This window comes from Microcebus murinus, chromosome 6, assembly GCF_040939455.1.
Source record: "Microcebus murinus isolate Inina chromosome 6, M.murinus_Inina_mat1.0, whole genome shotgun sequence".
Taxonomy (NCBI): Eukaryota; Metazoa; Chordata; class Mammalia; order Primates; family Cheirogaleidae; genus Microcebus; species Microcebus murinus.
The window spans coordinates 100,509,755-100,524,242 of NC_134109.1; the positions used below are offsets into that span (position 1 = coordinate 100,509,755).

General features: G+C 48.1%; 1 protein-coding gene across 6 annotated transcripts in view; it reads left to right on the forward strand.

The window, feature by feature from the left end:
- Positions 1–13,378, forward strand: part of ZNF609 (zinc finger protein 609) — a 207,709-nt gene extending 194,331 nt beyond the window's left edge. For 4 of the 6 annotated variants that reach the window (XM_012758576.3, XM_012758574.3, XM_012758575.3 and 1 more), the window contains exons 5-10: positions 1,514–3,854; positions 5,403–5,769; positions 7,596–7,771; positions 8,038–8,254; positions 8,725–8,803; positions 9,118–13,378. In XM_012758576.3, coding sequence (XP_012614030.1) covers positions 1,514–3,854; positions 5,403–5,769; positions 7,596–7,771; positions 8,038–8,254; positions 8,725–8,798 — 3,175 coding nt within the window. In that variant the 3' untranslated portion in view covers positions 8,799–8,803; positions 9,118–13,378. The other 2 variants (XM_012758578.3, XM_076004475.1) reach the window with 2 other exon arrangements.
- The last annotated feature ends 1,110 nt before the right edge of the window (positions 13,379–14,488 follow it).

Sequence of the window (14,488 nt, forward strand, 5' to 3'; positions counted from 1 at the left end):
GGAGAAGTTGTTTTGTTTTTTATACTCCTTTTTTTTTTTCCACCGGTATACTAAAGAGGAACAAGGAAAAATATTTTAAAGTTCTTGATTCCATACTACTTTCTTTTTCTCAAGTGTTATTATGCTCTACCTAGGGATATGTAGTTATTTATGCCTCCTAGTTTTCTGAGATGCTGAACCAGGTTTCTAGAGGATTAGCATATTATAAGACTATACTCAGACTATTACAGAAGTTGCCCTGATAAGAATCAAAAACAGATGAGCTAAAACCAGTTTGTAAAGTTCTTTATATCCTCCCTTTGTATTTCTAAGAAACTTTTAGAAAGACTTTGGGCATATAAGAATGAGACAGGACCTGAATGGGTAGATGATAACAGGGAGATAGTAAGTAGCTTCATAGTAGGATCGTTCTGAGGACCCAAAGGAGATATTTGACAGAATTTGCTTTTTTCCCCATCATAGCTATGGCTCCTACTGTCTTAGAAACAACCCATTCCAGCTGCCACCTGGAAGGGAATCAAAACCGTCTTTAGGCCAGGCATGGTAGCTCACGCCTGTAATCCTAGCACTCTGGGAGGCTGAGGCAGGCAGATTGATTGAGGTCAGGAGTTCAAAACCAGCCTGAGCAAGAGCGAGACCCGGTCTCTACTATAAAGAGAAAGAAATTAATTGGCCAACTAATATATATATAGAAAAAATTAGCTGGGCATGGTGGTGCATGCCTGTAGTCCCAGCTACTTGGGAGGCTGAGGCAGTAGGATCGCTTGAGCCCAGGAGTTTGAGGTTGCTGTGAGCTAGGCTGATGCCATAGCACTCACTCTAGCCTGGGCAACAAAGCGAGACTCTGTCTCAAAAAATAAAAATTAAATAAATAAATAAACCAACCATCTTTAGATCTTTAAGGGAACCAACCTTAGCTAAGGGTTTAATTCTAGACAGTGTTTTGAACTCTGCGAAAAGCTACTTTAGGACTAGTCAAAAATGACTTGTAGGTAGAAATCTTCGAACATTCAAAGAACTCATGTACTCTGGCTGTATCTGATATTTAAAGACCTCTTAAATGGATGTGTGCTTTGTGTCTATGTGAGTTGTGTAGGAAAAAGCACTGGGCTAAAAGTAGAGTTAGATTCTGATCATAAGTTGCCATTAATCAACATTGTGACCTTGGGCAGGTCACTTAGTATACCTGGCCTCAATTTCCTGGATGATTTCTAAAGTCTTTTCTGAAACTGTGGCTATTGCTACATATGGGAAATGCAAGCATGATTGTTCTTTGTCTCATGGAACAAACTCTGCATGGCTTTAGAGGTAAAAGTTGGGGAATAATTTACAGCTAGCATGTAGATAGCATCCTAGGAGCTTACCACTTAATGTAGTTCCCACACAATCAGAAGTTCTTTTAACAAATCATATTCATTGAAAATGATAGTTGCCATCTGGACACTACAGCTAAACTGGTTTGAAGATGGTTTCTCCTCTTAATAATATCCTGTTGTGTTTGTCTTTTGCCAAGGTTCTGTGACTCCCCCACTAGTGACTTGGAAATGCGTAACGGTCGGGGTAGAGGCAAACGCATGCGTCCCAACAGTAACACGCCTGTCAACGAGACATCCACAGCCTCCGACAGCAAAGGAACCGGCAGCAGCAGCAAAACCCGAGCAGGGACCAATAGCAAAGGCCGTCGCGGCAGCCAGAATTCTTCAGAGCATCGCCCACCTGCCAGCAGCACCTCTGAGGATGTCAAGGCCAGCCCTTCCTCAGCTAACAAGCGGAAAAACAAACCCCTTTCAGACATGGAGCTGAATTCTAGCTCGGAGGACTCCAAAGGGAGCAAACGTGTCCGTACGAATTCTATGGGCTCAGCCACTGGCCCCCTTCCTGGGACCAAGGTGGAACCCACTGTTCTGGACAGAAATTGTCCCTCCCCAGTCCTGATTGACTGTCCCCACCCAAACTGCAACAAGAAGTACAAGCACATCAATGGACTTAAGTACCACCAAGCTCATGCCCATACAGATGATGACAGTAAACCAGAAGCAGATGGAGACAGTGAGTATGGAGAGGAGCCCACGCTCCATGCAGACCTTGGGAGCTGCAACGGTGCATCTGTCGCACAAAAAGGTTCCTTGTCCCCTGCCCGTTCAGCTACCCCCAAAGTTCGCCTTGTAGAGCCCCATAGCCCTTCTCCTTCAAGCAAATTCAGCACAAAAGGCCTCTGTAAGAAAAAGTTGAGTGGGGAAGGGGACACAGATCTTGGGGCCTTATCCAATGATGGCTCTGATGATGGACCCTCAGTAATGGATGAAACAAGCAATGATGCCTTTGATTCTTTGGAAAGGAAATGTATGGAAAAAGAAAAATGTAAAAAACCCTCTAGTTTGAAACCTGACAAGATTCCTTCCAAGAGCTTAAAGTCAGCCCGGCCCATTGCCCCTGCCATCCCCCCACAGCAAATCTATACCTTCCAGACGGCCACCTTCACAGCAGCAAGCCCAGGCTCCTCCTCAGGCTTGACCACCACAGTGGTCCAAGCCATGCCCAACAGTCCCCAGCTCAAGCCCATTCAGCCCAAGCCCACTGTTATGGGAGAACCCTTCACAGTCAACCCTGCCTTGACTCCAGCCAAGGACAAGAAAAAGAAAGACAAAAAAAAGAAGGACTCTTCCAAGGAACTTGAAAGTCCTCTGACCCCTGGGAAGGTGTGTCGAGCAGAAGAAGGCAAAAGCCCATTCAGGGAATCATCAGGAGATGGGATGAAAATGGAGGGGCTCCTGAATGGCTCGTCAGACCCGCACCAAAGCCGACTGGCTAGCATCAAGGCTGAAGCTGACAAGATCTACAGCTTCACGGACAATGCCCCCAGCCCTTCCATTGGAGGCAGTAGCCGCCTAGATAGCACGACCCCGACCCAGCCCCTGACTCCCTTACATGTGGTCACCCAGAATGGAGCTGAAGCCAGCTCAGTCAAAACCAACAGCCCTGCGTACTCTGACATCTCTGATGCTGGGGAGGACGGGGAGGGCAAGGTGGACAGTGTCAAATCAAAGGACCCTGAACAGTTGGTTAAGGAAGGGGCTAAGAAAACTCTTTTCCCCCCTCAGCCACAGAGCAAAGACTCACCGTACTACCAAGGCTTTGAGAGCTACTACTCTCCCAGTTACGCACAGTCCAGCCCAGGGGCTCTGAACCCCAGCAGCCAGACAGGGGTGGAGAGCCAGGCCCTGAAGACAAAAAAGGATGAGGAGCCAGAGAGCATAGAGGGGAAAGCGAAGAACGACGTCTGTGAGGAGAAGAAACCCGAGCTGAGCAGTTCCAGCCAGCAGCCTTCTGTCATCCAGCAGCGTCCCAACATGTACATGCAGTCCCTGTACTACAACCAGTACGCCTACGTGCCCCCCTACGGCTACAGCGACCAGAGTTACCACACCCACCTCCTGAGCACCAACACCGCCTACCGGCAGCAGTATGAAGAGCAGCAGAAGCGGCAGAGCTTGGAGCAGCAGCCGCGGGGCCTGGACAAGAAAGCAGAGATGGGCCTGAAGGAGCGGGAGGCAGCACTCAAGGAGGAGTGGAAGCAAAAGCCGTCAATTCCACCAACTCTCACCAAAGCCCCCAGCCTGACAGACCTCGTGAAGTCAGGGCCCGGCAAGGCCAAGGAGCCTGGGGCTGACACTGCCAAATCAGTCATCATTCCCAAGTTAGATGACTCTTCAAAACTCCCCAGCCAGGCCCCTGAAGGCCTTAAAGTGAAGCTGAGTGAGGCCAGCCACCTAGGCAAGGAGGCCTCTGAGGCCAAGACGGGCCCTGAGTGTGGCCGACAGTCAGAGGTGGATCCGATACTCTGGTACCGACAGGTAACTGCTGCCCTGGGAGGAAGTGGAAATACTGTTTCATAAACTTTCTGTCTTCCTCGCGAGTCAGGGCTGTCCTTACGTAGGGTTTCAACAGAATTGACATTAGCAGAAAAGAGGTATCATTTTAGGGATTCTTTACCTGTAAACTATTTTAATGTTTTTTAAAAAGCATTTTTACATCCATAAGAAGGTGTTTTTCCCATTTGACAAGAAAGGCCTTGGCTGGGCACAGTGGCTCAGAGGCCTGTAATCCCAGCACTCTGGAAGAGCAAGGCAGGAAGATCACTTGAGGTCAGGAGTTTGAGACCAGCCTGAGCAAGAGTGAGACCCTATCTCTAATAAAAATAGAAAAAATAAGCCTGGCATGTTGGCACATGCCTGTAGTCCCAGCTATTTAGGAGGCTGAGGCAGGAGGATTGGTTGAGCCCAGGAGTATGAGGTTGCTGTGAGCTGTGATAACGCCATAGCACTCCAGCCCAGGCAACAGAGTGAGATCCTGTCTCAAAAGGAAAGAAAGAAAGGCCCACATAAGTTTAGCCAAATTCATCTAGGGTTGCTTGAGATTTCACTAGCAGAGCTGAGACCTGAATCCAGGTGTCTTGATTCTAGCCCAGTGTTTCTTCCACTGCTTAGTTCCTATGGAATGAGTTAATAGTAATCTCTCCATTTTTTAAAGTAGGTTAAAATTACACTACTCAGTTGTTGAGTTTTCTTAAACTTTATAGGCAGACTTAGGACCAAGAACTTGGAATGTCACATCTTGTTCTGCTCATGAGATTTAGAATCTCTTTCCTTCTCTCTTGGTGCCAGAGTTATACCTCCCTCCTCTGACCTGGGTGGCACTTATAGCATTCCACCCCCTGAGCTTGCTCTGAAGAACTGAAACAACCTAAACATCTTGGAAGGGGGCAGCCTCTTCTATCCTAACAGAAAATTTTCCCAGAATGCTTATTCTCGCCTAGAGAACATCCACTGATAGACTGATGGATTTTCCTTTTCTTTCCCTATATCTTGTTCTCTGGGGGACACAGGGAGTGGGATGGTACTTTTTTTTTTTTTTTTTTTTTTTTTGAGACAGAGTCTCGCTTTCTTGCCTAGGCTAGAGTGAGTGCCGTGGCGTCAGCCTAGCTCACAGCAACCTCAAACTCCTGGGCTCAAGTGATCCTCCTGCCTCAGCCTCCCGAGTAGCTGGGACTACAGGCACAAGCCACCATGCCCGGCTGATTTTTATATATATATATATTAGTTGGCCAATTAATTTCTTTCTATTTTTATGGTAGAGACGGGGTCTCGCTCAGGTTGGTTTTGAACTCCTGACCTTGAGCAATCCGATTTTTTTTTTTTTTTTTTTTTTTTTTGTGGGATGGTACTTTGTAAGCCAAAGGGACCAGAGTTGGATTATAAACAAGATAAATAGAGGCCAAGATCCTACTCTGCCCAGAGTGTCTAGTAACCACCTGCTTTAGTGGTTCTACTGAGACCTTGGGCTTGAATTGTATCTCTGTCTTGTCTGTACAACACTCAGTCCTTGTTCCGTGACTGTTGTAGGAGGCAGAACCCCGGATGTGGACATATGTTTATCCTGCCAAGTACTCAGACATCAAGTCAGAGGATGAGCGGTGGAAAGAGGAGCGGGACCGCAAATTGAAGGAGGAAAGGAGTCGAAGTAAGGACTCTGTCCCCAAGGAAGACGGGAAGGAAAGCACAAGTAGTGACTGCAAGCTGCCCACATCTGAGGAGTCCCGCCTTGGGAGCAAGGAGCCCCGACCAAGTGTACATGTGCCTGTGTCCTCCCCCCTCACCCAGCACCAGTCCTACATCCCCTACATGCACGGCTACTCCTACAGCCAGTCCTATGACCCCAACCACCCCAGCTACCGCGGCATGCCTGCTGTGATGATGCAGAACTACCCAGGTACAGCACCCTGGCGCCCGCTGCTGTAGATTCACTGGGAAGGGAGGTGAAGCACAGATTGCAAATCCAGAGTTTTCATGCTCAGCCCTAAGGCTTGATGAGTCTTGCTTAGATGACAGCCCTTTTTTGAAAGTATTATTCTGTCAAGTGACCACTGGAACCCATAGCCCCTTAAATGACCCTTGATGACGGTCTGCTGGATCACTTCTCTCTCCCTTGTTCCAGCTAGAGGTTTACCTCTGTAGTCAGTTTTCATTGTTAACTAAAGGGAAAACTCCCTCTCTGCCACTGCCTTCTTCCCTCAGCTGGGCTTTTGAAAACATAAATGCTACATTTTGCAATGTGCTAGGCATTGTGGAGAGTACCAAAAAAAGTAAAGAGCTGGGCGTGGCGGCTCACATCTGTAATCCTAGCTATTCAGGAGGATCCCTTGGGGCCAGGAGCTTGAGACCATCTTGGGCAACGTGGTGAGACCCTGTCTCTACAAAAATTTATGAAAAGTTAACGGCATGGTGGCTCACACTTGTAATCCCAGTACTCTGGGAGGCAAAGGTGGGAGGATCGCTTAAACCCAGGAGTTCAAGGCTGCAGTGAGCTCTGATTATGCCACTGCACTCCGGCCTGAGTGAGTGAGACTCTGTCCCAGAAACAGATAAGTAAAATTTTAAAAATAACTTAATGCTCAAACTCCTGGGCTCAAGCAATAAAAGAAAAAATATTTTAAAAAATTAAAAAAATAATAACTTAATGGAAAAAAAAAGTAGAGAAGACTAGTTCTCTCCACTCAAGGAACTTATAACTTAATTATAACGAGAGACATGTGGAACAAATAAAATTCAAATCAGAACAGTGCATATAATTCAGTTGGAAGATCATGCTTGTCTATCAAGTGGGAAGAGCAATTTGAATTCAGGTTGAGGGGAAGTCTAGCTAGGTTCAGCTTGGGGATTTAAGCTCTTTATACTGCTGTTCAGTTATTTGTGGAGGGGAGGCACAAAGTAGGAGTTTAAATATTTTTAAACTTGTTAGAGTAAAATGTTCTTATTCAACTCTACCCACTGATTTCTGTTGTCCGAAGAGCCACGTGGGATGCTTCTGGAGTGGAGGGGCAATTCTTTAACTCATTCCTTAGAGCTCCCAACTTCCTATAGCAGCGTAAATAGGCTTGACATTCTGGTGACATTATTATATGGAGGGAACTAGTCTCTAAATGGGACAAGTAAGCTTTTCAAGCAGAGATAGAAAATTATCTTGCCCTTGGGGTATTCCTTTCTCACTGTCACCCACACCCATATATATAAAAATCATAGTTCCATTTGTTGAGTGCTCTGGGCCAGGCACTGTCCTGTGTGATTTATGCACATTACCTTTTTTAATCTTCCCATCATCCTATGAAATAAGTATTGGTATCTTCATTTGATGATGAAGAAACTGAAGCTCAAAAAGGTTGTTGATTTGCTCAAGGTTACTCAGCTAGTAAGTCTCAGAGGTGGCAGTTGAGCCCAAGGCTGTCTGACTCCAAATCCCATGATCTTTCCATTTTATCATGTCATCTCTCCAAGATGAATCTCTGAGACTAGTTCAAAAAAACACAGCAGATCTGGAAAATTGACTATAGGAAACGGGCATGTTTCTAATATCCCTTAGCCAATTTTTCCTGTAGAGCTCAGTAAAGAAAGGACAAGCCAACAGCCTCAGTCCAAAGACACCATGGTGGAAAATATCTCAGCTTGTGCCTAGGAAAGCTGATGCTCACCTAACCAAGCTCACTGCAGCAGAACTTTTTCTACCCCTCCCGTCTAAGTGCTTGATTTCTCCTTCCCCAGGTTCCTACTTGCCTTCCAGCTACTCTTTCTCCCCATATGGCAGCAAGGTCTCGGGTGGTGAGGATGCTGACAAGGCACGAGCCAGCCCCAGTGTCAGTTGTAAATCCAGCTCAGAGTCCAAAGCCTTGGACATCTTGCAGCAGCATGCCAGTCACTACAAGAGCAAGTCTCCCACGGTAAGGGAAGTTCAGTGATGTCATCCAAAGACAATAAGGCCAGATCCAGGGTCTGGGAGAAGGCGGGCAAGGTCAGGTCTGGGCCACAGTACAACTTGGCTGATTTGACATTGGCCTCACCAGGGCATCTCCTTGATTCTTAGGTATCCTGCATTTTTAGGGAGTCATAATGTGGGGCCTTGAGCATTTCACTCTGTGTGTGAGTGTGTGTGTGTGTGTGTGTGTGTCTCACTATAGTGCTTTTGTGTGTCTGCTTTCCTTTCCAGATAAGTGATAAAACTTCTCAGGAGAGAGATCGGGGAGGCTGTGGGGTGGTTGGGGGTGGTGGCAGCTGTAGCAGCGTTGGGGGAGCAGGTGGGGGTGAACGGAGTGTCGACCGGCCCCGCACCTCCCCTTCCCAGCGCCTGATGTCTACACACCACCACCACCACCACTTGGGGTACTCATTGCTCCCGGCGCAGTACAACTTACCCTACGCAGCAGGTAAGCCTGTTTCCCCACCACTATTTCTTCTGTCTCCATCCCAGTGGTGATGCCCAAGCAAGGGCCCTCTCCCCCTCCTTGCCCCACGAGAACCTTTTTTTTTTTTTGATCTTATAATCTGTTCAGAGTCCTAGCCTCCTGCAGACAGTCATTAAAGCATATGATATTTATTTCTTCCCTTGGAGTTTGGGGAATCTCAAACTCCTCCAGAATATTGGCTTTGATATTCAGAAGAATAAGGAACAGGTGTTCCCCACAGCCAAAGCGAAACAAGCAGTTGAAAAATAGAGCCTTACTATCTCCCCAGGCATTAAATCTGGCTGAATATCAGATTGTTTTCTGTACCTCAAAACTCAGTGAAACTAGGAATTTAAGGGGAAACACCTCCCTGTCCCCAGCCAGCAGGTAAGGGACATGCTTAATGGGAAGTGTATGTGAGTACCACACTAACTGTTCTCTTGCTCGCTCAGGGCTTTCTTCCACAGCCATTGTTGCCAGCCAGCAAGGCGCAACCCCTTCCCTCTACCCACCCCCCAGGAGGTGAGAATGGTAAGTAACTTTTGTTAATTTGGGGCCACACACACAGCAGGGAGAGTTGCTTCCTGGATCATAGAATCCCTGTGGGGCCTAGGTGAGGAATAGCTATGTGGGGTTAGTGGTCTGGAAAAGGTAGAACCATGGCCAAGCCTTTTGTACAAGAGTCTCCTGTGGAGCCATGTTCTCTGAGAGGACCTGTGGAAGACAGATGTCCCCTTAGGGACCAGTACTAGCCTCCCCGGCAGTTCCTGTTCTTGGAGCGCCACCTTGTGGTTGTTTGACCAGCAGGCTGAGTGCCTGGTTATCTGTCCATGTTTCCCTTGCAGAACACCAAGTGCCCAGATAAAGTCAGCTTCACGGGCCCAGACTGGCTCGCCCAAGGAGGTGCTGGAGGTGCCATTTAGACATCAGTTAAATGGTGTTGATCATCCTGTTTGCCGTTCCCACCACAACCGAAGGCAGACCCTCGGCTGTCGCGCCTCCACCAGACCTCTGGACTCCCTGACCCTCCCTCTTCTGCAGGAGCTGGAGAGCTGGTACTTAGCAAAAATATTTATTCTCTTGGCCACAGTCATGACTGTTGTGGCCTCTGTGGAGATGAAGGCACGGGGAGGAACTAGGGGAACATGGCCTCAGCCCAGAGAAGTCACTGCTCTGTTCCCCGAGCCCCTGGTCTGCTGCCGGAGCAGTACCTCCCCACCCCACCAGGGAGGGCCCACACACACTGGGTCAGGTCTGAAGACAGCACAGCAGCCATACCCCTCTCACCATCATCACACCGTCACCAGACTCTGCGTCTCCCAGTGGTTCGCATGCTGGGAACTGGCAGCACGTGAGGAATTAGAATCTCAGGAAAGAAATTGGGGGCTGTTTTCTACATAGTTGTGAAAACAAGGTCTTCAAACGTGGAGACTTGTCCCCTTTTACATGAGCACATATAAACGCTCAGAGCCTAGCCTGGAAGGGAAGACCAAGGCATCTGCCCCACCATGGCCTTGTGCTGCCTGTCAGGCAGAGGGCAGGGCTTCCAGCACCAGCATAGGAATCCCAGGGACACTGGGAGGCAGCTGGAGCTGGAGCACGAATGGAGTCTGTGAAGTAGAACCTGCATCCCACTCAGTCCTGCTGCTTCTTACCCCCAACTCCTTGCCCTTTTCTCTTCCATCCTGACCCCTTGGTGCCTTTCCCAGGGGTTCCCCACACTGGTCTCACCTCTGTTTCACTGCTTGGCTCTTAAGACTCAGGCAGATAAAATAGTACTCCCCGAGCCTGGGGAGCCTGCCAGGAGTCTGCCAGGTCACCTTAGGGCAAGGCCCAGAAGGCAGGCCCCAGGAGCACCCAGCAGTTCTTGGAGATGCCCTGTCCATTCAGCCATCTAGTATCTTCCTCATTTAGGGCCACAAACATATACAGTCTAATTCCTCTGTCTATAAGTACATGATTTTATATAGCTCAATCTATAACCTCCGTGTGTGCCAATATAAGCTGTGTTTCTTTGTAACACACATTTTTGTTTTGGGGGCCACTGGCCATGGGAAGTTATTTGTTCCTCAGACCCTGGGTTAACACATCCAAGCCATTACTCGTCAGAGCACAGAGTGTACTCAAGGGAGCTGTACTTTGAGGCAGCAGACATTTCTCTGCTCTCCTTTGACAGGCAGTCTCCCAATCAAAGCTTTATGCTCTTTGCACTGGGAAAGTGATGATGATTTGGTAGCTTTATTGGAGTCATTTCTTCCACAAGGTGTGGGGAGCGTTAGCTCTTACTTTGCTTTTGAGGTATCATCTCTTTGTTCTCTTCCCCGCCCATCTTTCTTTGACCCTCTGAATTGAGAGAGATAACGACTGACAGATATCAGCCTAGACTGGAGTAGGGTGTTTGTGACCAGAGTGCCAAAGAGCAGGAATTTTGCTCTGACTCAATTTGGAAAATGGGAGGTAGGGGACAGTAAGCACAATGCCCAGTAGGGGTTGGTTTCCAAGAACCCTAGAGCCCTACACATAGATAGGCTTAGGGTCACATGCCCATGAGGAGCCCCTCTGACCTACAGACCTTTCCCCTAAGTTTCCATGTCCTTGTTTTTGTTCAAGTTGAGTTTTGAGCTCTCCCCAAAAACCCACTGTTTTAGACCCTTGGCAGCCTCCCTCATACCCATCCTTCCCTCTGCCTCCTGCTGCCCCCACGGGCAGTGCTCTGAGCAGTGACTTCCCTGTCATTCATGGAAGTAGCTGGTGTGAACAACTTCACCCCACCTAACCTGAGTCACCCCTACCAAGAGGGTGACTGAATTTAAGCCTGATTATGCCCTCCTGGGCTCCTGTCGGGTAGAGCCAAGGGCCCACCTCTGTTCCTGTTTGTTTTGAAATATTGTTGTGTGTTTTGTATCTGTGGCGCTGCCTACAGCGTACTCTGTACATATTGTAAAGAAACCGTTGGAGTAATTTTCTTTCTCATTAGGCAGGCACGGCCCGCATTCCTGCCCCTTCCACTTCGTTCTGTAACAGAGAGGAGGAACTTCTGTGTTAGCTGGGCAGCCCTGGTTCTGCAGAAGGGTGCAGCCTTTTCTTTTCCTTTTTTTTTTCCTCAAAAAAACACTTGGCTCTTTGATTCTTAAATCCATGTCTCCCTTAAAGAGTGGGAGCTGCCCAGAAGAGCAAGCAGACACAGCAATGGCAGAGTAGCAATGCCTTCTCCTGGTCCCCGCAAATTACATGAAGCAGCAGCAGTGGAGCCCCTTGACAAGTGCTGAGAACGATCTGCTCTGCACCTCCACCCCTGCTACATGGGAAGGAGAAACATAGGTGGGCACTACCTGTAGGACCTATACCCTGGCCAGAGGTATGAGACCCTCAGCAAGGCTCACCACCCCACAGGCAAAGGCTGGAGGAGTTTGCTGCTAAGGGCCCAGACGACCAGACCAAGCCTGTCTCCGGGCCCTGCCTCACTCACTGGGCTCCCCGAAGAGACAAAGCTAAAGAGCCTCATCCCCAGGTAGGACAGGCAAGGCATGGAGAGCTCTCTTTAGGATTCCTATCTCCTTCTTCCTTATTTGAAGGTATGCCAGTCCCCTTGATCCCGTTTTCCTGCCTTGTACATGTATGTGTACATGTATGAAATTTCCTTATTTTACCCCACTCTTTCCACACATCTCAAAGAACCACACGCAGAAGGGTAAGAGGGCACCCTGTGAAATGAAATGATTTCTTGAATCTCTTCTCTCCAAGTTCCAAGGGGCGTGGGAGGACTTAGCTTAGGGAGTTGGGATCTAAGACTGCAGAAGGGCTAGAGAATAATACTGTATACAGGCTTTGAGGCCACTCACGTCACTTACTATCCCGTATACCCTATCGCCATCCCGTTGTCTACTCTGATGCCCCCAAGATTCAACTGCGCAGCTAGTTGGCCCCATAATTCTGGGCCTTTGTCGTTTGTTTTATTACTAGGGCATCCCAGGAAGCTTTCCAGTGATCCCCTACCATAGGCCCCTCCTGGGATCAAGCCCCTCCCAGGCCCTGTCCCCAGCCCCTCCTGCCCCAGCCCACCCGCTTGCCTTGGTGCTCAGCCCCCCCATTGGGAGCAGGTTGGGGCGAGCTGGAGGCCCGGGCTGGAGGGGCAGTGTTGCTGTTCATAGCTTTTGTTCCTTTGGCGTTGCTCTGTTGGATTTAATTTCAGTCTTCCTGATTCTTCCCTTCTGTAAAGTGTACATTACCAAGTTCCTTGTTTTTTTATATATATATATAAATATATATATATACAAACTGTACTCTTTTTGCCTTTGTACATTCAGGCAAGAAGAGAAAATAAATCTTTTTAAGAGACAATCACAAATCTGTGAGGGCTGCTGGTTATTTCTCCTGGAGTTTGCTGCTGAGCTGCCTCCTCCTTCTTCCCAACTTTTCTGTTCTCCCTCAGCTTTCCTGATCCTCCCGGGCCTGCTCCATATGCATCCTCAGCTTCACAAACTTCCCCGGCTGGCGGCAAGCTGTCGAATCCCGTGTCCAGACTACCTGCCCTGTAGCCCTTTTCTGCCCAGCACTGTTTACCGGCTTGGCCACTGACTTAGCCCAGGAGCTTTATCCTGCACCCTGGCCTCTCCTCTCTTCACCCTTAGATCCTGTTCACCGAAGTGGCTTTGGACCCCGGGTGCTCTATACACTCACCTGTGAAACTATGCAGCTGGGAGCTCTCTGCCTAAGAGTTTGCACTATTTAAACCTGCCTGGGAGTTAGGACGGATGGTTTGAGGAATGAGTGGGAAACTTCCCCCAGTATTGCCCCCCACATGCCATCCTCCAGGGGGCTCTGACTCACAGCCCAGAGGATCCTTCCTGGCTGGTGGACTCCTGTGGCTGCCCCATCCGAACAAGGGCTAAGGGTTTATGGGTCAAGAGCAATTTGATCAGAATTTCAAAGGGTGGTACATTCTGAAATAGCCCAACCAAACTATTGTTTGGCCTCTTTCTCCTTTTCTCCTCTTTTTCCCCTTTCTCTCTACTTCCTCTTCTTAATTGGCTTTGGAATTGAAATATATTTTTAAATTATTTGTTGTATTTATTGAATAAAGTTTTTAATGTCCCTGTTCTTAAATTTAGACTTAGTTCGCCTTTCACCATCTATCTCCACTCCCCACCTCCCATGTTCTACTTTCTAAATTGCTTTTTTAACTGCAGTGCAGCCTTTGGGTACCTTATTTCTTTTCCATCTGTGGCCTTCAATAGCAAAAGTATTTTTTAAAAAAAAAAAAAAAAAAGGAAATCTTAACTGGGTGGGTGCCTGGGTTTCCAATTCAGCCCTTCTGACTCTGACTGTATTGAGGAAGAACCACCAATAGATGGCAGCAGAATCTCAAAGCATGTTTCCCATCCAGTCTGCTAGCCTAGAGGGAAAGTAAATGACTAAGTTTTGCCTTGGTTCTTTAGCCCTGTCTTGCAGATGCCTTGGGTTTGAGTTTAACATCTGAATCCTGAAGTGTCTGCCACTTTAGGCTGCCTCTAGGAGTTATCTACTCAGTGGGAGATATCTTCAAGCCCTGCTGGTTTCAACAGAATGTCTCTAGTTCCAAACTTGCTGTAATAATACTTGTTGGGAGTGGGGGTATGGAGCGCATGTCTTTTAATTAATACCAGGTGGAGTCCAACGTTAATGACTTGACCCGAGAGTGAAAACACAAGTAAGCTCCGTGAAGAACAATGTGAAAATGCACCACAGACCTGTAGCAAAACTAGACTGCCACAGCTCAGCAGTGGACAGTTATAAAGCTGTAGCAGGTAGAACATGCCCTTCACTTGGAAAAACAGAAGCAAAAGGAAAAAAATGCTAGTAAGCCCTGGAGAAATTTAAAAAGAGCACACAAATAAAGGGGCTTCTAGCCTGTGCCCCCCCCCCCCCGCAGTGCCACTGAGAGCCTGTTCCTCAGGTGCAGGGGCCTTGAAGCCACACAGGGAAGGTATATGCTGCCCCTACAAAGACCTCAGGAATGGAAATGTCAAGCAGCTCCATGCAAAAGCCAGAACAGTTTCAGGACCCAGCCTTCTACATAAGGAAGAGCCAAGAACAGCTTCCGAGTTCAGCCTTTCTTCTAGATGAAGCTGATGTGTACAAACCTGTCTCTCCAGGGGGGTTTCTGGCAGGGTGTGCAAGACTCCTAGCAACCCTACATTTCACAGTGTAATGTGGCCCCAGAGACCTTGGCCAGTT